The following is a 26,892-nucleotide window of genomic DNA, read 5'->3' as shown; positions in this document are numbered from 1 at the left end:
ACCACAAATACAATTATTAATAATTATTAATCATTTTCAAATTTCGGGATATTACAACTATAATATAATTATTAAAGTAAAATTAATAATTAATTATTCACTATCTCGATTTAATGCAAGTTTTTTAGGGAAAAAATTCACCATTAATTGACACTTGATAAAATACTTTGTCTATTTATCCTATTTTAATATTATATATATACAGAATAAAGATATAAAGATAATATTTTAAATAAATGAATAATTTTTTATGACTTAATTAATAGTTTAAGTTGTTTATTAATATTTCTCAGAAAACTCATGCAAATTTAATACAAATTTTAGGGATAAAAAATAGCTCGACAAATTTTTTGGAGGGAAATTTTTTTTGCAAACTATTCTATTTTAATATAATATATTATATATTATTATATTATATAAAGATAATATTTTATTTAATGAACAATTTTCTGCAACTTAATTAATACTTTAAGTGTCTATTCATATTCCTCATAAATAGTAATTATTTTTGATTGATTGACGGATTAATTAAATATTTAATATTCAACGTAATAATATATTGAAAAACCTATGATTAGTATTGAAAAAGTCATGTATTTAAAAGTTATTATTAATTTTATAATAATTAGTACTTATTATTTCAAAGTAATTGAAAATTTTAAATTATTAATGTAAATTACTAAATATAAATTATTAATACAATAAGTACTAAATGTAAATTATTAACTCAAGTTTTGGGGGAAATTTTTTTTTTTTCAGACTATCTTACTTTTATCTATATAAAGATTTTAATTTTAAATAGGTAATTTAGACTCATCTCTAATCCATTGCCATCTTTGCCTATCATTGGGCCATTAAGTTTGTCTATCAGGTTGTCTTCAACATCTTGCTTAGAGAGGTAAATGATCTTTAATTAATTTTATTTATTTGTTTGTTTTAATTAATTTTTAATATATTTTATATCTAAATCTTTATCTTTATATTTCCTTAAAAGACTTATTTATTGAAACTTTCTAAATTTTAGCAAAGCTAATTATCTTGCTAAAAATAAGATCGGTTAAATTACTAGGAAATCACATTCAAAATATTCACATTTTTAAAATATTAAACTAACAAAAGATTATAGAAAAAAAAATTACAAGGATAGTATTAAAATATAATTAACGTTTTGTTGGGTATTGTTTATAGTGGAGTTTAAACTTATGAATATCTTTTAAAAGATAATTTATGAAAAATTATTTGAGTATTAATATTTGATTTATTAATATAAAATATATTTTTTTAAATATTAAAAAAAATTCTGGCCCACTGGGACTTATGTGGCTCCGCCCTTGCTGTTACTTCCTCTAGACACCATAGATCAAGTTTCTAGCAGTATAAATTTTATTTGTTTTATTTCTAATAATAGCAAGTATGAGTTGATTCATTTGATATATATATATATATATATATATGGTTGGGTTTGAGTTTTATGAATAGTATTTTTTAAAAAAATATTTTGAAGTGTTTATAGTGAAGTTTAAAAGAAAATTAGTGTAAAAAGCTGATTTTGACTTTTGCATTAAAAAAAATATCTCAAAAAATAGGAAGGAATGATTGAGACATTTTATTGACGATGAAGCCATCCACCATCGCCCCCACGGGAATAGTTTAGCGGTTGAGAACTAGTACGAGTTACTTTTAAAGAGTTCTTAGACTATAAACTACTATATAGTTAATTGTAGGTTTCGTGTTCGAACCTTAGTCCTTAATTTCATGATTTAACCCAGTGCAAAAATTTTGAGACTAACCAGCAATGACCCTAGGTAAGGAATTTCACCTTTTGCTCTAAAAAAAAGCCATCAACCAAGTTTATGAAGTTGACTCATGATTTATGTAAGCACCCCCGCCCGAATATCCCAGCCGCCCGGACTACCCGAACGGGAGCACCTACAGGAGGAGAAAAGAATAAGACACCAGACAAAGACCACCCCGGCATGCATACACAAAAAATAAGAACAGCGAAAGTAAAGCTCAAGACATGCATGCACTACGGGTAACCCCGCTAACACAACGGTCACAACATAAGTAAAAAAAATACAAACTCCTGTGCCGACACACACGAGACTCGAGAAAAGACCTGGCACAGTACGAAATAATAGAGTAAATTCTACTTAGACATCAGAGTGGATAGGGATTGACGAGACTGCCTGTACACCACATCGACTCTACCGTTAAAGCTGACTCCCTTGCCATGGCTCACGCCGCCACTACCTGGAATGATGGAAAGCAAGGTGAGTTGAGAGACTCAGCAAGCATAAAGAAAGAAAGGCTGAAGACTGAACATAATCAGAAAACTCTCCCCAAAATAAACCCCCAGGTACACACAAGCCATGAGATACTACAACACAACAGCTCAATAGCATAACAAAATAAAAACACATACCGGTCCTTGGGGCCCACATAAGACACTTGGCACCCAAGTCCCATACCAACCTGCCGCTGCCCTGAAAGGCAACAAATATCTCCACAAACTTGCGCGCGCTGTCCCAGGCCGGTACTCCCGTCACCTGTATCCGTCGGTACTCCCGACAACCGAGCCATAGGCTCCCTCGGAACGGTACTCCCGTCCGAGAACTAAATACTACTAATATCCATGCAATGCACATAGAAATGCAATGGCGTAGTGAGCATCAACGTGATACAAGGCGCCCATACATCCAGGCATCAGGCCATGCTCCGCCCACATAGTAAACCACACGCCATGCATATGCCGCGCTGGATGCAACCTAACCAAGCTAGAATGTCCGTGTCCAAGCATACTCAATAAATGAATAACCCAACATGCATCCCGTACCCATGTGCATATCAAATCATGAACAGTAATACAAGGTATCTAATCATGCAGTAATTCACATACCGGCAGAGCTAGTCAGCAGTGCCCGGCACCGGTCAATGGCCAGTGACTAGGGGTGTCCACCTGACGGTCCACATCAGGGCCGTACCATAGTCTACCCCAACGTCACCAACAACCGACCCCTGCCCCACTGCTCAATAGCTCTAACCGAACCATAAATAAATCTGAGAAAAACCGTAAATAAAACCCGCACGACTAGGAACCTAGTTCCCCAACTGGGTTCAGCATCATTCCGAAAGGAATGGGGGCGGTACAAACCCCCTTAGGCTCACAACGAATAAAATTATAGACGTCTCAGATTTAATTTAAATTAAAACAAATGAATAATAGTTCAACCAATAAGGCAATGTGCCGAATTAAAGCAAGGAAGGTGATAAAATACAGGAAATCACGGGGTCTTTCACGGGAATTAAAGAACACGAGAAGAGGGTTAGGAGCTTGCCTTTACACGACCGTCTCTTCTCTTTCTTGCACTCCCGCTGCGAAGTAAAACGTTTAATAGCGATTAATAAATCCATGACTCGCATTAATTAAATCTAACCGTCTAAAATCCCACGTAGGCACATTGTAAATAAAATCCCAATAAATCTCATATTTATTTTAAATTAAATCATGCCTATTACTATTATTATTTATTTAAATAACTTAAATTATACTTATAATCTTTAAGCTTCCCTAGTGAACACACACACGCACACACAGTGAACTCACTTAGCTCAATATATATATATATATATATCACTACACGCCATGGCAGCCACTTGAATCTTTCGAAACTTCCATTCCCAACCTTTAAACACCTCAATACCCCTCACGATCACATGCAGGAAGACTATAAAAATCAGATATGCATACATATATGGCCACCGAAACCCACTGCTATTTCATATATATATATATATATATATATCTCCGTTGCATACATACACACACAGTAACCCACTTGGAGTGCTCAAAGCACACACCCGCATAATTATACATATATATATCAGCACCAACGGACACACATATGCACTTACCTGGCTATTTAAACTTGGATTAAACCCAATTTTAACCTTGAATTTTCCTCAAACAGCGCTTGCACAGTGCTTTCTTTTTCCCCGATTTTTCCTGCTTTCGATGATGCTTAACCCATGCCTATTTACACACTGATTTCAACTTTAAAAGATCAAAAGAAGGGAGCTTCAGAAACTGTCGCGTGGCAGCATAGGCGCAGCACCGCCTCAACCTCAAAACGACACCGTTTTGGCGCCATTATCTTGCAAAAATTCTTCTTAATTCTTCCCAGCGCGCGCGTAGCCGCCCTTGTTAACCAATCCTTCAATTCTTATACACGTATCATTGAATTTAAAGTAACTCTATGACAGTTCCTAGAAATTACATTTATGCCCTCACACTTCCAAAAATTCACACACACCCCCACATATTAATATCTCTAATACCCTAAGTTTTCAATAATTAGTTACCCATTTCTTTTAATACAAAATAAATCAATATTTCTCTTAAACCAAAATATATATATATATATATTTAACAATTTTTAATTACTCCTAACCAAATTAATAATCATTTAGTTATTTCCCAATTTCGGGATATTACAATTCTCCCCTCCTTATTAGAATTTCGTTCTCGAAATTTGCGCTCAATCCATATCCTCAAGATACGCTCACATCTCTTGTGATATTACCCAACATCATTTCCAGGACATTTCATATCATCATTTTTCAATTCTCACAAGTCAAGGTCTACGACGTGTCATACGGGACTTAATACGCTAACACATCTTCACAATCCATCAACTCAATCGAGCCACGATATGATCACTAATATCTTAACCAGCTTAAGGAACATCATCAATCAAATTACCTACAACCACAAGGTTTACCTATTACAATGTCATAATCCAACCGTTCCTCAAGGCTATCTCACATATCATCCTAAGGCAAACTCAAAGTCAGAGATATTAAATCTCAATGATAATTGATTCGCAACACAAACCTCAATACTAATGCAGCTAACTACAATTACCACTAATAGTGACAGGAATGGAGCCATCCGTTTGCAGGACAAGAGACTAATACTTAGTAGCGTGACCAAAACCCGCCACGTACTTACGAAGTATAAGAACATGGAAACGATATGACATATTCAATCAAGGATTCAACAACAATATCCTTTAGTCTGATTCTTTCCAACTGATTCTTAACTAGATACACAGCATTTTCTCGGCAATACTTACTCCCACAATTTACCGCGAATGCTCGGGGTCCTGTCAATAAATAAGGGTAATCATCTAGTCAGGACTATCAAGGAATAAACATTCTCCACCCAATACATCCCGAGATCTAAGATGTCACCAAATGTTCTCCCTTCCTTAAAAGAATCAACACACCCAATTTTGACTTATTCGGTGACCACCAACCCTCAACCTGGTCTTGCTGCTGATCTTAACTCCATACAACTAAATGACCATACCTTCTCTCAATCGCTAAATACTAACCTTCTCTCAAGACTTTATACGGTAGTTGGGACTCAATCTTTAGAATCGGTGTTATCTGCTCTGTAGTTGACTCGACTAAAAGCACCTCACCATATCCGCAACTGTTTAAACCCCCACAACATCTCATAGGTCTCGCTTTTGGGGAGAAGTGACTTAAAGATGTGGGTTAAGCATTCCTCTGACTGGCATAACAAGCCATCTCATGTTTCTGCCGATGTACCACTTGACCAGCACTCCGAGGAGTCTCATCTCCTCACTCGGTCAATAACCGACCCTAGGGCATGTGGTCCGTGATTAGCACCGCGCATACTCATAGCAACCATTATCCGTACAACAGAACCCAACAGTGACTTAGACATACAACTAACGTCGGTTCTAGCCATACACCCGGGTATCTCTCACAACAATAATCTTAGAGGGAATTTTCTTATTCCTAATTCACTTTATCACCACTGTTCTACGGTAGTGCAAAACGTCTATTACCACATTTGCTTAATCATATTTATTACAGAACCTCACAGCCTTAGTCATTTACCACGCCAACCGCGACGTCACCTGAACTCCGCTCCACTTGTGAGAACTAAACACCTACACCCTAGCCAGGCAGTGATACCAAATCTCCAAGCAGCATAACCGCTGTAAACTCCAAGTCCTCATTGCTAGCTATGCTAGAACTGGGTCCAACGGGTACCTCTGGAGGCTGTGACGGTACTCTCATGGTGGCTCGAATTAACTGGTATTAGGTAATGCTCCAATCCTAGGCACATCCTGTACCGGTCCTTGGGAAAACTCCCAAATGACAACTTGTTACCTCACCGCTTTGGCAAAAGCATCGTAATGGGGACGAAGAGTCCCATCATTTATCATTGCTTCAGTCAACCGCCTTCACACGTCATTCATGTGCTCACAAGCGAACATAACTTGTCTATCGGACAATTCCCAAAAGATCTCGTGGATCATCTCCTGAAATAACTCGTCAAGCTGATACATATAACTCATTAGATACTCATCTTCGTCTTACTTGTCTCCCCATCCAGAAGCAAACTCCTGTTCCCACTGACACCATAAACGATTCAACGCTGGGAGGTCGTCTAGATTAGGTAGGGGTACACTGGGATCTAGGTCTTCCGGTTTCATTGGGAATACTCAAAACCAACAAACAACACCAAATATCAGGTAAATATCTTAAGGCAAAACCAACCTCTTACCCAAACACTTAGGGGCAAGCATAAGTCCTAAATAAATTCATTCATACCACCTCACGATCTCATCCTAACGTGCACTTATCACCCATGCACGGACATAAATTGGGACACAGACTCTCACACGAATCAACAACTCAACGCAGCTTGACCCTATTCGATTCACCTAGACATCCCTGACTCTACCCGACAACCTTGGTGTACAGGAACTCGTCCCTCAAAAACTGACTCCAACTACGCTCTGATAACAACATTGTAAGCACCCCCGCCCGAATATCCCAGTCGCCCGGACTACCCGAACGGGAGCGCCTACAAGAGGAGAAAAGAATGAGACACCAGACAAAGACCACCCCGGCATGCATACACAAAAAATAAGAACAGCGGAAGTAAAGCTCAAGACATGCATGCACTACGGGTAACCCCGCTAACACAGCGGTCACAACATAAGTAAAAAAAATACAAACTCCTGTGCCGACACACACGAGACTCGAGAAAAGACCTGGCACAGTACGAAATAATAGAGTAAATTCTACTTAGACATCAGAGTGGATAGGGATTGACGAGACTGCCTGTACACCACATCGACTCTGCCGTTAAAGCTGACTCCCTTGCCATGGCTCACGCCGCCACTACCTGGAATGATGGAAAGCAAGGTGAGTTGAAAGACTCAGCAAGCATAAAGAAAGAAAGGCTGAAGGCTGAACATAATCAGAAAACTCTCCCCAAAATAAACCCCCAGGTACACACAAGCCATGAGACACTACAACACAACAGCTCAATAGCATAACAAAATAAAAACACATACCGGTCCTTGGGGCCCACATAAGACACTTGGCACCCAAGTCCCATACCAACCTGCCGCTGCCCTGAAAGGCAACAAATATCTCCACAAACTTGCGCGCGCTGTCCCAGGCCGGTACTCCCGTCACCTGTATCCGTCGGTACTCCCGACAACCGAGCCATAGGCTCCCTCGGAACGGTACTCCCGTCCGAGAACTAAATACTACTAATATCCATGCAATGCACATAGAAATGCAATGGCGTAGTGAGCATCAACGTGATACAAGGCGCCCATACATCCAGGCATCAGGCCATGCTCCGCCCACATAGTAAACCACACGCCATGCATATGCCGCGCTGGATGCAACCTAACCAAGCTAGAATGTCCGTGTCCAAGCATACTCAATAAATGAATAACCCAACATGCATCCCGTACCCATGTGCATATCAAATCATGAACAGTAATACAAGGTATCTAATCATGCAGTAATTCACATACCGGCAGAGCTAGTCAGCAGTGCCCGGCACCGGTCAATGGCCAGTGACTAGGGGTGTCCACCTGACGGTCCACATCAGGGCCGTACCATAGTCTACCCCAACGTCACCAACAACCGACCCCTGCCCCACTGCTCAATAGCTCTAACCGAACCATAAATAAATCTGAGAAAAACCGTAAATAAAACCCGCACGACTAGGAACCTAGTTCCCCAACTGGGTTCAGCATCATTCCGAAAGGAATGGGGGCGGTACAAACCCCCTTAGGCTCACAACGAATAAAATTATAGACGTCTCAGATTTAATTTAAATTAAAACAAATGAATAATAGTTCAACCAATAAGGCAATGTGCCGAATTAAAGCAAGGAAGGTGATAAAATACAGGAAATCACGGGGTCTTTCACGGGAATTAAAGAACACGAGAAGAGGGTTAGGAGCTTGCCTTTACACGACCGTCTCTTCTCTTTCTTGCACTCCCGCTGCGAAGTAAAACGTTTAATAGCGATTAATAAATCCATGACTCGCATTAATTAAATCTAACCGTCTAAAATCCCACGTAGGCACATTGTAAATAAAATCCCAATAAATCTCATATTTATTTTAAATTAAATCATGCCTATTACTATTATTATTTATTTAAATAACTTAAATTATACTTATAATCTTTAAGCTTCCCTAGTGAACACACACACGCACACACAGTGAACTCACTTAGCTCAATATATATATATATATATCACTACACGCCATGGCAGCCACTTGAATCTTTCGAAACTTCCATTCCCAACCTTTAAACACCTCAATACCCCTCACGATCACATGCAGGAAGACTATAAAAATCAGATATGCATACATATATGGCCACCGAAACCCACTGCTATTTCATATATATATATATATATATATCTCCGTTGCATACATACACACACAGTAACCCACTTGGACTGCTCAAAGCACACACCCGCATAATTATACATATATATATCAGCACCAACGGACACACATATGCACTTACCTGGCTATTTAAACTTGGATTAAACCCAATTTTAACCTTGAATTTTCCTCAAACAGCGCTTGCACAGTGCTTTCTTTTTCCCCGATTTTTCCTGCTTTCGATGATGCTTAACCCATGCCTATTTACACACTGATTTCAACTTTAAAAGATCAAAAGAAGGGAGCTTCAGAAACTGCCGCGTGGCAGCATAGGCGCAGCACCGCCTCAACCTCAAAACGACACCGTTTTGGCGCCATTATCTTGCAAAAATTCTTCTTAATTCTTCCCAGCGCGCGCGTAGCCGCCCTTGTTAACCAATCCTTCAATTCTTATACACGTATCATTGAATTTAAAGTAACTCTATGACAGTTCCTAGAAATTACATTTATGCCCTCACACTTCCAAAAATTCACACACACCCCCACATATTAATATCTCTAATACCCTAAGTTTTCAATAATTAGTTACCCATTTCTTTTAATACAAAATAAATCAATATTTCTCTTAAACCAAAATATATATATATATATATATTTAACAATTTTTAATTACTCCTAACCAAATTAATAATCATTTAGTTATTTCCCAATTTCGGGATATTACAATTCTCCTCTCCTTATTAGAATTTCGTTCTCGAAATTTGCGCTCAATCCATATCCTCAAGATACGCTCACATCTCTTGTGATATTACCCAACATCATTTCCAGGACATTTCATATCATCATTTTTCAATTCTCACAAGTCAAGGTCTACGACGTGTCATACGGGACTTAATACGCTAACACATCTTCACAATCCATCAACTCAATCGAGCCACGATATGATCACTAATATCTTAACCAGCTTAAGGAACATCATCAATCAAATTACCTACAACCACAAGGTTTACCTATTACAATGTCATAATCCAACCGTTCCTCAAGGCTATCTCACATATCATCCTAAGGCAAACTCAAAGTCAGAGATATTAAATCTCAATGATAATTGATTCGCAACACAAACCTCAATACTAATGCAGCTAACTACAATTACCACTAATAGTGACAGGAATGGAGCCATCCGTTTGCAGGACAAGAGACTAATACTTAGTAGCGTGACCAAAACCCGCCACGTACTTACGAAGTATAAGAACATGGAAACGATATGACATATTCAATCAAGGATTCAACAACAATATCCTTTAGTCTGATTCTTTCCAACTGATTCTTAACTAGATACACAGCATTTTCTCGGCAATACTTACTCCCACAATTTACCGCGAATGCTCGGGGTCCTGTCAATAAATAAGGGTAATCATCTAGTCAGGACTATCAAGGAATAAACATTCTCCACCCAATACATCCCGAGATCTAAGATGTCACCAAATGTTCTCCCTTCCTTAAAAGAATCAACACACCCAATTTTGACTTATTCGGTGACCACCAACCCTCAACCTGGTCTTGCTGCTGATCTTAACTCCATACAACTAAATGACCATACCTTCTCTCAATCGCTAAATACTAACCTTCTCTCAAGACTTTATACGGTAGTTGGGACTCAATCTTTAGAATCGGTGTTATCTGCTCTGTAGTTGACTCGACTAAAAGCACCTCACCATATCCGCAACTGTTTAAACCCCCACAACATCTCATAGGTCTCGCTTTTGGGGAGAAGTGACTTAAAGATGTGGGTTAAGCATTCCTCTGACTGGCATAACAAGCCATCTCATGTTTCTGCCGATGTACCACTTGACCAGCACTCCGAGGAGTCTCATCTCCTCACTCGGTCAATAACCGACCCTAGGGCATGTGGTCCGTGATTAGCACCGCGCATACTCATAGCAACCATTATCCGTACAACAGAACCCAACAGTGACTTAGACATACAACTAACGTCGGTTCTAGCCATACACCCGGGTATCTCTCACAACAATAATCTTAGAGGGAATTTTCTTATTCCTAATTCACTTTATCACCACTGTTCTACGGTAGTGCAAAACGTCTATTACCACATTTGCTTAATCATATTTATTACAGAACCTCACAGCCTTAGTCATTTACCACGCCAACCGCGACGTCACCTGAACTCCGCTCCACTTGTGAGAACTAAACACCTACACCCTAGCCAGGCAGTGATACCAAATCTCCAAGCAGCATAACCGCTGTAAACTCCAAGTCCTCATTGCTAGCTATGCTAGAACTGGGTCCAACGGGTACCTCTGGAGGCTGTGACGGTACTCTCATGGTGGCTCGAATTAACTGGTATTAGGTAATGCTCCAATCCTAGGCACATCCTGTACCGGTCCTTGGGAAAACTCCCAAATGACAACTTGTTACCTCACCGCTTTGGCAAAAGCATCGTAATGGGGACGAAGAGTCCCATCATTTATCATTGCTTCAGTCAACCGCCTTCACACGTCATTCATGTGCTCACAAGCGAACATAACTTGTCTATCGGACAATTCCCAAAAGATCTCGTGGATCATCTCCTGAAATAACTCGTCAAGCTGATACATATAACTCATTAGATACTCATCTTCGTCTTACTTGTCTCCCCATCCAGAAGCAAACTCCTGTTCCCACTGACACCATAAACGATTCAACGCTGGGAGGTCGTCTAGATTAGGTAGGGGTACACTGGGATCTAGGTCTTCCGGTTTCATTGGGAATACTCAAAACCAACAAACAACACCAAATATCAGGTAAATATCTTAAGGCAAAACCAACCTCTTACCCAAACACTTAGGGGCAAGCATAAGTCCTAAATAAATCCATTCATACCACCTCACGATCTCATCCTAACGTGCACTTATCACCCATGCACGGACATAAATTGGGACACAGACTCTCACACGAATCAACAACTCAACGCAGCTTGACCCTATTCGATTCACCTAGACATCCCTGACTCTACCCGACAACCTTGGTGTACAGGAACTCGTCCCTCAAAAACTGACTCCAACTACGCTCTGATAACAACATTGTAAGCACCCCCGCCCGAATATCCCAGTCGCCCGGACTACCCGAACGGGAGCGCCTACAAGAGGAGAAAAGAATGAGACACCAGACAAAGACCACCCCGGCATGCATACACAAAAAATAAGAACAGCGGAAGTAAAGCTCAAGACATGCATGCACTACGGGTAACCCCGCTAACACAGCGGTCACAACATAAGTAAAAAAAATACAAACTCCTGTGCCGACACACACGAGACTCGAGAAAAGACCTGGCACAGTACGAAATAATAGAGTAAATTCTACTTAGACATCAGAGTGGATAGGGATTGACGAGACTGCCTGTACACCACATCGACTCTGCCGTTAAAGCTGACTCCCTTGCCATGGCTCACGCCGCCACTACCTGGAATGATGGAAAGCAAGGTGAGTTGAAAGACTCAGCAAGCATAAAGAAAGAAAGGCTGAAGGCTGAACATAATCAGAAAACTCTCCCCAAAATAAACCCCCAGGTACACACAAGCCATGAGACACTACAACACAACAGCTCAATAGCATAACAAAATAAAAACACATACCGGTCCTTGGGGCCCACATAAGACACTTGGCACCCAAGTCCCATACCAACCTGCCGCTGCCCTGAAAGGCAACAAATATCTCCACAAACTTGCGCGCGCTGTCCCAGGCCGGTACTCCCGTCACCTGTATCCGTCGGTACTCCCGACAACCGAGCCATAGGCTCCCTCGGAACGGTACTCCCGTCCGAGAACTAAATACTACTAATATCCATGCAATGCACATAGAAATGCAATGGCGTAGTGAGCATCAACGTGATACAAGGCGCCCATACATCCAGGCATCAGGCCATGCTCCGCCCACATAGTAAACCACACGCCATGCATATGCCGCGCTGGATGCAACCTAACCAAGCTAGAATGTCCGTGTCCAAGCATACTCAATAAATGAATAACCCAACATGCATCCCGTACCCATGTGCATATCAAATCATGAACAGTAATACAAGGTATCTAATCATGCAGTAATTCACATACCGGCAGAGCTAGTCAGCAGTGCCCGGCACCGGTCAATGGCCAGTGACTAGGGGTGTCCACCTGACGGTCCACATCAGGGCCGTACCATAGTCTACCCCAACGTCACCAACAACCGACCCCTGCCCCACTGCTCAATAGCTCTAACCGAACCATAAATAAATCTGAGAAAAACCGTAAATAAAACCCGCACGACTAGGAACCTAGTTCCCCAACTGGGTTCAGCATCATTCCGAAAGGAATGGGGGCGGTACAAACCCCCTTAGGCTCACAACGAATAAAATTATAGACGTCTCAGATTTAATTTAAATTAAAACAAATGAATAATAGTTCAACCAATAAGGCAATGTGCTGAATTAAAGCAAGGAAGGTGATAAAATACAGGAAATCACGGGGTCTTTCACGGGAATTAAAGAACACGAGAAGAGGGTTAGGAGCTTGCCTTTACACGACCGTCTCTTCTCTTTCTTGCACTCCCGCTGCGAAGTAAAACGTTTAATAGCGATTAATAAATCCATGACTCGCATTAATTAAATCTAACCGTCTAAAATCCCACGTAGGCACATTGTAAATAAAATCCCAATAAATCTCATATTTATTTTAAATTAAATCATGCCTATTACTATTATTATTTATTTAAATAACTTAAATTATACTTATAATCTTTAAGCTTCCCTAGTGAACACACACACGCACACACAGTGAACTCACTTAGCTCAATATATATATATATATATCACTACACGCCATGGCAGCCACTTGAATCTTTCGAAACTTCCATTCCCAACCTTTAAACACCTCAATACCCCTCACGATCACATGCAGGAAGACTATAAAAATCAGATATGCATACATATATGGCCACCGAAACCCACTGCTATTTCATATATATATATATATATCTCCGTTGCATACATACACACACAGTAACCCACTTGGACTGCTCAAAGCACACACCCGCATAATTATACATATATATATCAGCACCAACGGACACACATATGCACTTACCTGGCTATTTAAACTTGGATTAAACCCAATTTTAACCTTGAATTTTCCTCAAACAGCGCTTGCACAGTGCTTTCTTTTTCCCCGATTTTTCCTGCTTTCGATGATGCTTAACCCATGCCTATTTACACACTGATTTCAACTTTAAAAGATCAAAAGAAGGGAGCTTCAGAAACTGCCGCGTGGCAGCATAGGCGCAGCACCGCCTCAACCTCAAAACGACACCGTTTTGGCGCCATTATCTTGCAAAAATTCTTCTTAATTCTTCCCAGCGCGCGCGTAGCCGCCCTTGTTAACCAATCCTTCAATTCTTATACACGTATCATTGAATTTAAAGTAACTCTATGACAGTTCCTAGAAATTACATTTATGCCCTCACACTTCCAAAAATTCACACACACCCCCACATATTAATATCTCTAATACCCTAAGTTTTCAATAATTAGTTACCCATTTCTTTTAATACAAAATAAATCAATATTTCTCTTAAACCAAAATATATATATATATATATATTTAACAATTTTTAATTACTCCTAACCAAATTAATAATCATTTAGTTATTTCCCAATTTCGGGATATTACAATTTACCTTATCAATTCAATATAATTTTAATTTTAAAGGCCTATTGACTCATTTAAATATTCTTAACATATAAACTCGTACAATTCAATCGAATTTAATAACAATAATTGAGAGAATGAAAGAAATTCAAGAAAATCTTTCAATAATTAGTAATCGGATAAATATACTCTTTGCCCTAATTATTGGAGATTAATTAAAGAGTTATTGGCACATATTTCTTGTCGTCAAGAGAAAAAAAAAATCCTTAAAAAGGAGGGGTTTTACTTCATCTTCTCACAAAGCTTGACCAATTCTTGAACAGCCTCATCCATCTCTTGGTCCTCTTTCATGGCGGCCTTCTTTCTCAACTCCCTGGCTTTACAGCTCATTTGAATCCCCTTCTTCTCCACCACCACCTGCTTTATAACCCTACCCAGCTCTTCTCCATTGATCTTCCCACTCCGGTCTCTCATGACCTCCAAACCAACCCCAATCGCCTCAACCACTCTCGCATTCAATGGCTGGTCGAGATGCATCGGCAAAGCCACGATCGGAACGGCGAATGATATGCTTTCAAGTATCGAATTCCATCCGCAATGGCTCACGAACCCTCCAATGCTCGGGTGCTTCAGGATCTTCGCCTGTGGCGCCCAGCCTGGAACCATCTTTCCTCTCTCTCCAACCCTCTTGATGAATCCTTCCGGCAATAATGCTTCTGAAACACTAATCTTCTCGCCGGAAAGGAACCGGACAACCCAGATGAAGTTGGCCGAACTGAGCTCCAGCCCAAGAGCTATCTCTTCAATCTCTTCAGTGGAGAGAAGGTACTCGGATCCGAAAGAGACGAACACAGTGGAGGCTTCCTCTTTGTTCTTGAGCCAGTCCATGATCTCTTCTTCGTCCCCTTCTTGATCCACTGGATCCTGAACCAGCATCCCAACCGGTTGAATCTTTTTTTCGACTAAAGACGAGAGATAATTCATGTACTTTCCCTCTATCTCTCTGGAACTTTTTATCAAAACCAGGTCACTGGATTTCTTCAGGCTCTCAACGAAACGAGCCATCTCCGGGTCTCCACTGGGCGCAAAGGCTTTGAGCTCATCTTGAACGTATTCCGGAACATGAATTTCCTGGAAAGGGAATCCTTCGCCAGGGTTTTCACAGAGATGGAGGATAAAAGAGACGAAAGATGGAGTCAGGGTTAGGAACTGGACGGCCGGAATGTTGAGCGACGAAGCGGAATCCGCCACCCATTTCTGGCTGAAGTCGTAGATAACCACGTCCGGATTCAGGGTCCGCAAGAGGGCGGAGAAGGCAGGGCTGGCCGCGTCAAAAGCTTGTTTGAGGGCTGGCATCAGCCGGGGCGGCAGGCCATTTGTGGTGTGGTGGTGGGGTGGAAGCTCCGGCGAGGATGGAAGGTGGAGCTCGACTGGGTGGATGGATCCGGAGTATCTTGGATTATCAGACATACCGCTCAGCTTCATGTTAATGGAGGTGAGATTGATTGGCGTTGAGCAGAAGAAGACGATGAAGTTCCTTTCTGCAAGCTTCTTGGCGAGCTCCATGTAGGGAGAGACGTGCCCATGGGCTAACCATGGCATCATTAGGACTCTTATGCTGCTGCTCTCTCTAGCTTCCATGGCTAGCTCCTTCCCTGCCTCAACGAGGAAGATGCATTACATATATATATATATATATAACAAATACACACACATATATATAATTGATATTCCTGCACACATAATCAAATTAAAAATGGATAAATAAAGATGCCGTTTCTTTTTTAATACGAAGTTCAAACATTTTATAATAAACCTGACGTGTTATGAGCTAGTGTTTAAATAATATGATCGTTTGAAATAAGTACTCTATAGTCTACCAGTGCCAGCCCTGGGCATAGGCTGTCTAGGCAGCCGCCTAGGGCCCTCTCCTCCCATCTCAGATCCAACAGAATAGTTAGGGGCTTTTTTGCATTCAACAACTAAATTTAAATTTAAATAATAGATAAAATCAGCTAGATGGGTGAAAATGACATTTAATGCATACATGTGGTGGGCTATACATAGGGCAGTTAGCTGAATGTATTAAAGGTTCCATACAAAAATTTAAATATTTTTATATAATAAAAAAAACATAAGACCTCAGAACAGTGGGCTAAATGTTTTGAAGGTCTTTGTGCATCGGACAGCTGAATGTTTTGAAGGTCTTTGTGCATCGGACAGTGAGCAGAATGTTTTGAAGATTCCATAATTTCAAAATATGGGAGTGGCAATGGGCTACGCATAAGGCAGCTAGGATAATTTTGAATGTTTTTATATAATAAAAAATTTATCATATTTATTATATATAATTTTATTTTTAAATATAAAAGGTTCATACAAAATTTCGCTTAGGGCCCATGAGATCTTAGGGCCGGCCCTATCTACCACTAGATGAATGCTTGGAGGTCGCATGTAGACAGGGCGAACCAGTATTTTGATTCAGTAGGAGTGCATTTAAATATAAAATTATAATTTTAAAAATAAGATAATAATAATAATATTAAAATATAAAAAAATATAATTATTTTTTACTACTTTTCATACTTTGATAACATCGTATAATGATCTCATTATCGATTTTATTAAATGTATTGTTTTTAATATACAAAACTAAGTTATCATTCATCTATTAGTCTCCAATCATATTACTTAATCGATTCTCCACAATGTTCGTTGTAGAAAATATTTTTTTAATAGTAGCAATAGCAACCGAAAGAGTTAATGCTAAAGTCAAAAACTTATATTGTAATGACTTTAAAGTGAGTCTAGGTGTTATAATACTTAACGTTAGTTTAATGACATTTTAAATGTGAGTCTAAGTTTTTTTAATATTTAATGAAAGATTACTTTGATGATATAGAAATAATTTTGGATTGTATAATTTTATGGTTCATGTGATCATGAAAATAAGTATATAGGTCTAATTTTTAAGAAATTAAAAATAATGTAATGGGCCATAATTAATTAATAATGAGTTCATGGGTTTAGTCCAAGTGGGAAATTAAACCCAATGGGCTTGGAAAATATATGAGGTATATATGTTCTGAGCTTAAGCCCATGATGAGAAATAATTTGAAAATAATGGAATTAGTGGTGTAATAAGAAAATGAAAAAGAAAATAAATTAAATTTGTATTTGTCAATAGAGCCCCTAGATATTTTTGTTTATAATATGAAAGAAAGGACATTTTGGTAATTGTTGGAGTTGGCATGCATATCTGTACGCACTCTCTTTTTTTGCCAATTGTTGTGTGCATGTAATATTCTGAAATTTGAAAATAAATAATAATTAGTTAAATTGGTGTTTGAGGACATTATTAAATATTTGAGAATTTAAGAGAAAGTATGTATTTATGTGGTTTTGAGGAAAATAAGGAATTCATGATTGATAATTATTAATTATTGTATTGGTTGGGAACAATTGATAATTGTTAAATATTTTTGGGTTTAAGAGAAATATAAATTAATAATTATTATGTTTGTGGAGATTATTGAATATTTGTGGGTTTAAATGAAAAAAAAATGATTTAATTTATATTTTGGTGATTATTGAGTGTTTAAGGTTTAAAGAAAATAATTAATTATTGGGGATTATCTAGGAAAATAATAAAATTTACTTATCTGATTTTAAGGAAATAAGAAATTAAAATAATTAATTAATTTGTATTAGGATTAATTATTTTCTTTAAACCTTAAACACTCAATAATCACCAAAATATAAATTAAATCATTTTTTTTTCATTTAAACCCACAAATATTCAATAATCTCCACAAACATAATAATTATTAATTAATATTTCTCTTAAACCCAAAAATATTTAACAATTATCAATTGTTCCCGACCAATACAATAATTAATAATTATCAACCATGAATTCCTTATTTTCCTCAAAACCACATAAATACATACTTCCTCTTAAATTCTCAAATATTTAATAATGTCCTCAAACACCAATTTGACTAATTATTATTTATTTTCAGGTAAGTAAATAATTATGTGTTAAACATTCTCTATGGTTGAAATTTAATTTTGGGCCCAATTTTATTAATTTTGGGAGTTTAATCTAATTTACAACGTGTATTAATTTAGTGATGTTTAAGCTTGAAAACGCTGTAATCAGCTTAAGCGAGGCAAGTTCTCCTCTACCCTTGCGATCTATTTCCATTTGGTGAACCCCTTGTCTTCCCTTAATTCGGTTTGATTTTGCGTATTAATTATACGAATTAGGGATGTTTTGGGCATGATTTAATTTAAAAGAAGTATGAGATTTATTGGGATTTTATTTACGAGATGCCTATGTGGGATTTAGATGGCTAAATTATTTATATTATACGGTTAGATTTAATTAATGTGAGCCTCGGGTTTTATTAATCGCTATCAAACGTTTTTAAACGTTTTACTTCGCAGCGGGAATGCAAGAAATGGAGGAAACGGCCGTGTAAAGACAAGCTCTTAACCTTCTCTTCCTAATATTTAATTCCCGTGAAAGACCCCGTGATTTCCTGTATATTATCACCTCCCTTACTTTAATTCAGCACCTAGCCTTATTTGTTGAATTATTATTCATTGGGTTTAATTTAAATTAAATCCAGGACTTCTAGAGTTTTATTTGTTGTGAGTTTACGGGGGTTTGTATCGCCCCCATTCCTTTGGGAATGATGCTGAACCAGTTTGGAAACTAGGTTTCTAGACGTGCGGGTTTATGTACGATTTTATCTAGTTTATTTACAGTTTTCTCGGATTTATTTATGGTACGATTAGAGCTATCGAGCAGTAGGGCAGGGGTCGGTTGTTGGTGATGTTGGGGTAGACTATTGTACGGCCCTGAAGTGGACCGTTGGGTGGACACCCCTTATCACTGGCCGTTGACCGGTGCCGGGCACTGCTGATTAGCTCTGCCAGTATGTGATTTACTGCACGTTTAGATTTATTATATTGTTGTCCATGTTTTGATATGCACATGGGTACGGGTTGCATATTGGGATATTCATTTATTGAGTATTCTTGGACACGGACATGCTAGCTTGGTCAAGTTGCATCCAGCACGGGCATATGCATCGCGTGTGGTTTACTATGTGGGCGGAGCATGGCCTGATGCCTGGATGTATGGGCGTCTTGTATCATGTTGATGCTCATTACGCCATTGCATTTTATGTGCATTGCATGGATACTGGTAGTATTTAGTTCTCGGACGGGAGTACCGTTCCGAGGGAGCCTATGGCTCGGCTGTCGGGAGTACCGACAGGGACAGGTGTCGGGAGTATGGACATGGACGGGTGACGGGAGTACCGACCCGGGACAGCGCGCACAGGTTTGCTGGAGGTATTTGTTACCGTCCAGGGCAACGACAGATTAGTATGGGACTTGGGTGCCAGGTGTCTTATGTGGGTCCCAAGGACCGGTATATGCTTTTATTATGCTATACTATTGTGTTGTAGCGTCTCATGGTTTGTGTGTACCTGGGGGTTTATTCTGATGAGAGATTTCTGGTTTTGTGTAGCCTTCAGCCTTTCTTTTCTTATGCTTGCTGAGTCTCTTGACTCACCTTGTTTTTCCATCATTCCAGGTAGTGGCAGCGTGGGCCATGGCAAGGGAGTCATCTCTTAGCAGCAGAGTCGGTATGGTGTACAGGCAGCCCCATCAATCCTTGTCAACTTTGATGTTCGAGTAGGATTTACTCTATTATTTTTACTGTGCCAAGTTGTTTCTTGAGTCTCGTGTACATTGGCACAGGAGTATGTGTTTATTTATTTATCATGTGGCCGCTGTGATAGCGGGGCACCCATAGTGCATGCTTGTGTCTAGCTTTGTTTCCGTTGTTCTTATTTTTGTGTATGCATGTCAGGGTGGTCTTTGTCTCGTGGTTCATTCTTTTTCCTCCCGTAAGCGCTCCCGTTCGGATAGTCCGGGCGGCTGGAATATCCGGGCGGGGGTGCTTACAGTGCAAATCTCTTATTTTAGTGCGTATCTCCTCTTCTTCTTATTGTTCCATTGGTCTTTCCTCATTTCCTCTGTGCTCTTCTTATACTTCATCTTTTTCTTTTACTTTTGTTCATTTATGTTGCTGTGATTGCTATGGCAGAGTAAGTTCAATGAAAAGAGGACTGGTGGTGTTCTTCTTGAATTCTTCTTATTTCCAGGCAAGTTTCTTCTTGCACTTTCTTTGTAATTACAGTGTAAGCTCTCTCATACATTGCTAGCTGATCTTTCTCTCTACTGATGCGATTTTTGTATTCATTTTGACTTATTGTGATGACTGTAAATATATATATATATATCTCTATTTTTGCGTGTAACTTCTTCTTCCTCCTGTTATAGCATTCTTTTCTTTTGAATCTCCTTAGTCCCTTTGATGTTTCGAATAGGGTTTGCTTTATCCTAAATTTATTTCTGTGAATGGTATATCTTTATTCAGTATAGATACAGAAGTTTATTCATTCTGTATAAAGGAAAACGATTATTTCTGCATATAAATAGAACCCATTCGAATGGTAGTTCTGCCATTCGAATGATGGGCTCTCATTCATTCTCTCTCTCTTTGTTAAAAAGCCTCATTCGAGTGGTACAATGTACCATTCGAATGTCACTTGCTGTCTCATTTGAATAACACATTCCTAATTCAAATAACCCCTAATACATAATATACATGATTCGAGTAACCCTCACATATACACATACAAGCTCATTCGAATTCCTTTTGAATCATCCAAATCATAACAATATATATACCAAACCATCCGAATGCTACACTCGAATGATAGCCATATCCGAATAGATCATAACTACCGCAACTTCAAGCCCAATTTTGACCTTGATGAACTTAGAATCTCTCAAAACACAAAAGTTGTAGATATTTTTCTTGTCTTTCTATATCATCTTGAATCACCTAAATCGAAACTCGAACGAGGGAGTTATGCCCTGAATACCAAACACTGTGGAAATTATATAGTCATATTCGAATTTATCGTAATAACAACAACTTCAAACCCGATTTCGACCTTTATGAAGCCCGAATATCTTAAAACTAAAAACATTAAAGTTTTAGATCTTTTTCTTGGATTTCCATATCATCTTGAATCAGATCAATCGGAGCTCAGACCAGAAAGTTATGCCCTAATTACCAAACAATGTTAAAACTGTCAGAATAACCTTATTTGAATGAATGCCTCTTACATCCGAATGAATTTCATGAAATTGATCAAACTATGCTGATTTTTTCCCAACATTTGAATGCAACAATTCCCTCATTCGAATGAATTTCTCTATCATTTGAATGTGCTAGAAATCATCTGAATGTGCCATTCAAATTCGTTATTTATTGTAGTAGTTTTGACTATGCTTTATTCTTTTAGGTATATCTCATTGTGATGATATCCAATTTAAGATCCGTTTGATGCGTTAGAAACTAGACTTCATAGGATTCAATTCGATATATTATTCGAATGATTTGGTTACGTTTTGAGCCTATAACAACCCAATTAATTTTTGCCCTTAAATTCGTAGCTTACTGTTTTCGTGTAATCTGACCAGATGGCGTTCTTTGGCCTATAACTTTTTGTTCCCATCTCCGAATTGAGATCTATTTCTTAGGATGAAACTAGACATCCTAGGCTTCGTTTTGATATATTACCCACATTATTTGGCTTCATATTGAGTCCGTAATGACCCCTTTAATCTTGGCAAAAAATCTGGAATCTTACTGTTTGATTTCCACATTGTTGTAGTTTTTGTGGAATAACTTTTGGTGGATAATTCCGATTGTGAATCCATTTGATGTTTTCGAAACTAGAGTTCTTGAACTTAAACTTCAAAATTTCATTTCGGGCAATTGATCAAATATCGAACTCGAATCAGTCCTTTGAAATCACCCCAAAACAAATCTAAAATTTAAGGAATCGTTGATATGAAATTCTTTTTGGGTTGCCATTCTTTCTTATGATTGAGCTATGAGTATGAATGCAAGTAGTTGTATACTGAAACCAGTTAAATAAATTCAAAGAAATTATAAGATGGGAAAAATAGCATATTAAATCTATAATACTCTTCAAATGTTGAATCAAGCTTTAGCTTTAAATAGCATCTCCCAAAATTATTTCTGTGTTATAATTTACATCTTGAACGCGGTAAATGTTATGAAATAAGATATGATGAATTATCTGATGATGGTAAAATACCGGGTAAGGGTAAATGGTGTTAAAAGTATGAATATTGAGGAACAAAAATTTAAATTCACGTGGTTGGCAAATGCATACATAATGCATATATGTACATATTATATATATATATATATATATATTGCTCACCTATTATTTTGTGCAGAGGGAAAGGGTACTCTAGAGCACTTGGCGCGGGACGAGGTGCCCATAGCCCGGCAAGTTGGCTCCATTTTTATTTGTGAGATTCTATTGAAATACTGCATTTTTGCATGTATTGATTAATGACTTGAGAGCTGAAGAAATTTGATACTGATATTGAAATGATGCACTTTTGCATGCATTGATTGATGACTTGACAACCGGGAAAATTTGATATTGACATTAAAATGATGCACTTTTACATGTATTGATTGATGGCTTGCGAACCTACAAAATTTAATACTGACATTGAAATTTTATGCATAATTGCATAGTGGTACATGGTGGCATGATATATTTAAATTTGATTTGATAAATTCATGAGCTATGAATCTTGTACATAACTGTTGAATCCTTGATTACTTTTTTTGGTGTTATCATATTCTTGGATCCTATTAATTATTTATTGTTCTCAAACTTGCTAAGTCTTGTGGCTCACTTGATCTTTTTTGTCATTTCGGGTAAAGGAAATACTATTATTGGGGGCGAGTCTAGTAGGAGTTCAGTTTAGGGTTAATGGTGTACGGAGACGCGTCTTAGCTTGAAGATCCTTAGTAGCATTTTGGAGAGACTTATAATGAAATGAGTTTATTTTGTTAATTCACACTAGAGCCTCTATTTATTTTGTATGGCCTTCGAGTCTAGACTTATGAGGTGTTGAAAATGTAATTGAATTTTAATTTAGTTTTCGCTGTTATTAATGAAATGAGTTGTTTGTTTTAATATGGTTTGTTCAATATCATCACTATGATAACCTTCTTTTGAATATCATATGCTAGCGAAAATATTTAGAAGCGGGCCTTATATGTATACTAATGGATACACTATTTTTTTTTTTTTTATCACAACCAACCTTTGTGCAACTTTTGGCCTATTTGAGCTAAGTTTTAATACAATAATTTTAAATTAATTTTGGGAGTTGGGCTTGACTTAAAAATAATATAAAATTATAATTTTTTTTTTTAAGATCTCGCCCAATGGCACTCACTTAGCTTTCCTCCTGCATGTAATTTTTTTCTTATCTTCGATAAAGAAAAGTAAGATGATGGTAGAATTTTTTTTAAAAGAAATACGAGATGTAAAATAATAAAATACTATATTCAATTTAAATTAATAATTTAGGTTTATATTAATCATTCCTAATTTATTATAATTAATCTCATCATTAGGAGTGAGTAACACTTCACTTAAACTAAAATAACCAAACTGGACAAGTCAAAATTGGTTATTTAAGTTTTGGTTCAATTTGCATCTTGGTTCAATTCGTTTTCCAAATTTGACTATAACAATTATTTTGGATTAGTTTCCATATTAAAAAAGATCGAAATAACTAAATCGATCGAAGTATAAAAAATGAGGCCTTTTTTTTTTACCAAATTTGGGATTTTTTTTGGTTTTCTTCAAAAAAAAAAAAATTTAGTTTTTCAATTTGTTCATTTTAAATATTTATTTGACTGATTTGATTCGATTTTTAAAAAAAGTTTATTTTATTCGGTTTAAATAATACACCGAGAATTTTTCTACACTGCCCGACTTGCCTTACCGAAGCCAAAATATTGAGAAATTTTGACTTTCAAAATGTCTAGATATTTTGCAATTGGGCGATTGCAAAGTAGCAAAGAGTGGCGCCAAACTTTTGCACACAACCCAAAGTTTGAAATTGAAGCCTCCATTGCAAGAAAATCGAGAGAGACCTTTTTTCTCCTCACCGACAGCCACAACCCACCACCACTATCACCTAAATGAGACTTCAACTAGATTTGGTTATTGCTTGTGCAATGGAGGTTAGGTTCCACTTATATTTTCTGGGCTTACATATGATAATAAAATTCCAAAACAATTTCCCAAGTATATGTGCACATTCTTATCTCTCCAGGAGAAAAGGAAAAATGATTTACAGACTATTTATATATATATATATATATGAGGTTGTAAAGAATTCAAGAAATTAAATTTCATCGCAGGAAGATCTATTCTAAATGGGTGTGAGATCTCCAATAAAATATATATAAATTTGTGTACAGAATATGATGAAAAAGTGGACAACAAAAATGGTAAAAATAAAAAAGAAAAGAAAAGATGAGTTCGATGTCATCAGCTGATCATATGGATCTAATAATCAGCTAACAGGACAGGTTGCAAGCGAAACCACCTCAGCTAGTGATGTTGGATAGCGGAGTCGCCACCACCGAGGTGACCCGACAGGTGGGATAAGTTGGGGGCAATAGGAGAAGTAGTCACATGGGCAAGAGAGAGAGAGAGAGAGAGAGACGTTGTTATTAGTGAGAAGCATTGACAATAAGAGATGAATTGGACGCACATTGCAGTGGAGGGAAAGAGAGAAACGGTGGAGAGAGGAAGAGAATAAGAAAGAACTTGTAGCACAACTTTCAATGGCAAATTTACAATATTATTGAGAAGTGATGGGTAATTTTATCATAACAATTTATTTCCGTAAGGTCGTCAATAAATTTTTTCGAGCAGTGTAAAATTGCTCATAGATTTATTATATTTTATTTTTAATATTTAAATATTTTATTAATTAATTAAATAATTTAAAACATAATATATTTATCATTATTTATTAATAAATAAATTTTCTCTAAAAATAAAGTGGATTTATTACCCTAAATGCAGTGATTAGCATTGCCCATTATTTATGTACTAATACATTAATATAAATATATAATATATGAATGTATGAGTATTACCAAAATTATGATGAGGGAGTGTCTATAAATAACATTTTTGTTTTTTTTATGGTAGATTATATATATATATATATGCACGAAACAAATCATATATATGATTAGAAAATCTTAAAAATTTAATTAGATGTGATTTTGATTAGATTAGATCAAATACAATCATATACATGATTCGGCCTAGATTGTGATGATTGATGAGTACGGGTTAGTCAGTAAGTTCGTAAATCTATTATTATTCAGGACAATGATTAGCATTATCCATAAATTACGTGTTGGAGTTTGATGCATGCAATTATCCCATTTTATAATACTTAGTGTTTCACCGTGCGATGCACAGATATAATAAGAAAAAAAATAATCATTAGAAATTACGTAATTCAATAATTATAAAAAATGAACAAACATACAACAAAATTAGTTATTTAATTATTCTGGAATATGTATGCCTCTTTTTGCCTGACTTTTTTTTATTTTTTGACATTTTTTATACTTTTATTATAGTCTTTCTACTAACACATATATATGTTTTTAACAAAATATTATATCCAACGCCTATAGTATTCAATAAAATATTATATCCAACGCCTATAGTATTCGTAACTTGTCGGAGTGAGGTTAACGTCTATTATTTTTAATACACTATTTTCACTTTGATGCATGAAACACTAAAAATGTGGCATGTCTTATTCTAAACTTTCAGTAGCAAAGTAGTTGATTATTTAGTATAAATGGTGATTTCTCGATCCGTTTTATTAATTATTTAATTAAAAATGTTTCTTGTTCGTTATGATTTCAATATTGTGTATGTTATTAAACTATAGCTCAATTATGATAAATTCTTGTGCAATACGCTGAAAAGAATAATTCGTGTAGTGAAAAAAAAAAGAATGCAGGTAAAAATGTACTTATGAACGTTAAACACCCACTATAAATTAGTAGACTAAAAAAAATATACAAATAAATAGAAGTGAAAGAACATAAAAAATGAGCAAATACATAAGTGCGAATCAGTAAAAAAAAAAAAAAAAAAAACCTAAATAATAAAAAAAACAAAAAACATGTACATCAAACAAATTGTCTAGATATAAATCCAACAACAATCAAAATGAAACCAATCAGATAATTTTTTTTTCAGTTATTCTCGTTCTTGATCATTGATCAAATCTTCTTAGTTGCATTAGTAAACAAATAGCCAAGGAGAGCCCTTTTGGCAAAACACCCTTTATAATTTTTTAATGAATCTATAACTCACGATTCGACTTTAGCGACGTAGTAACCTCATCATTAGATGAAAAAATCTAGAATATAATATCATTAATTAGTACTTACGTCATACATATTAGAAACCCCCAAACTTATTTTACAA

At 37.0% G+C, this 26,892-nt stretch overlaps 2 protein-coding genes across 8 annotated transcripts in view; one reads left to right on the top strand and one right to left on the bottom strand.

The window, feature by feature from the left end:
* The window catches only part of LOC127797621 (beta-D-glucosyl crocetin beta-1,6-glucosyltransferase-like), a 96,005-nt gene that overhangs the window by 44,063 nt on the left and 25,050 nt on the right, over positions 1–26,892 (top strand). The window lies entirely within an intron of this gene.
* On the bottom strand, positions 14,527–16,093 carry LOC127797619 (UDP-glucosyltransferase 29-like). Its single transcript, XM_052330664.1, has one exon. The coding sequence runs from the start codon at positions 16,061–16,063 to the stop codon at positions 14,705–14,707; it is 1,359 nt and encodes a 452-aa protein (XP_052186624.1). The 5' UTR covers positions 16,064–16,093; the 3' UTR covers positions 14,527–14,704.

The sequence above is a fragment of the Diospyros lotus genome, chromosome 3 (genome assembly GCF_014633365.1).
Source record: "Diospyros lotus cultivar Yz01 chromosome 3, ASM1463336v1, whole genome shotgun sequence".
Taxonomy (NCBI): Eukaryota; Viridiplantae; Streptophyta; class Magnoliopsida; order Ericales; family Ebenaceae; genus Diospyros; species Diospyros lotus.
This window is presented reverse-complemented; position numbering and strand designations above follow the sequence as displayed.

Bases quoted from the DNA above. Each gene is read 5' to 3' on its own strand.
- LOC127797619 (XM_052330664.1), bottom strand. From the start codon at position 16,063: ATGGAAGCTAGAGAGAGCAGCAGCATAAGAGTCCTAATGATGCCATGG.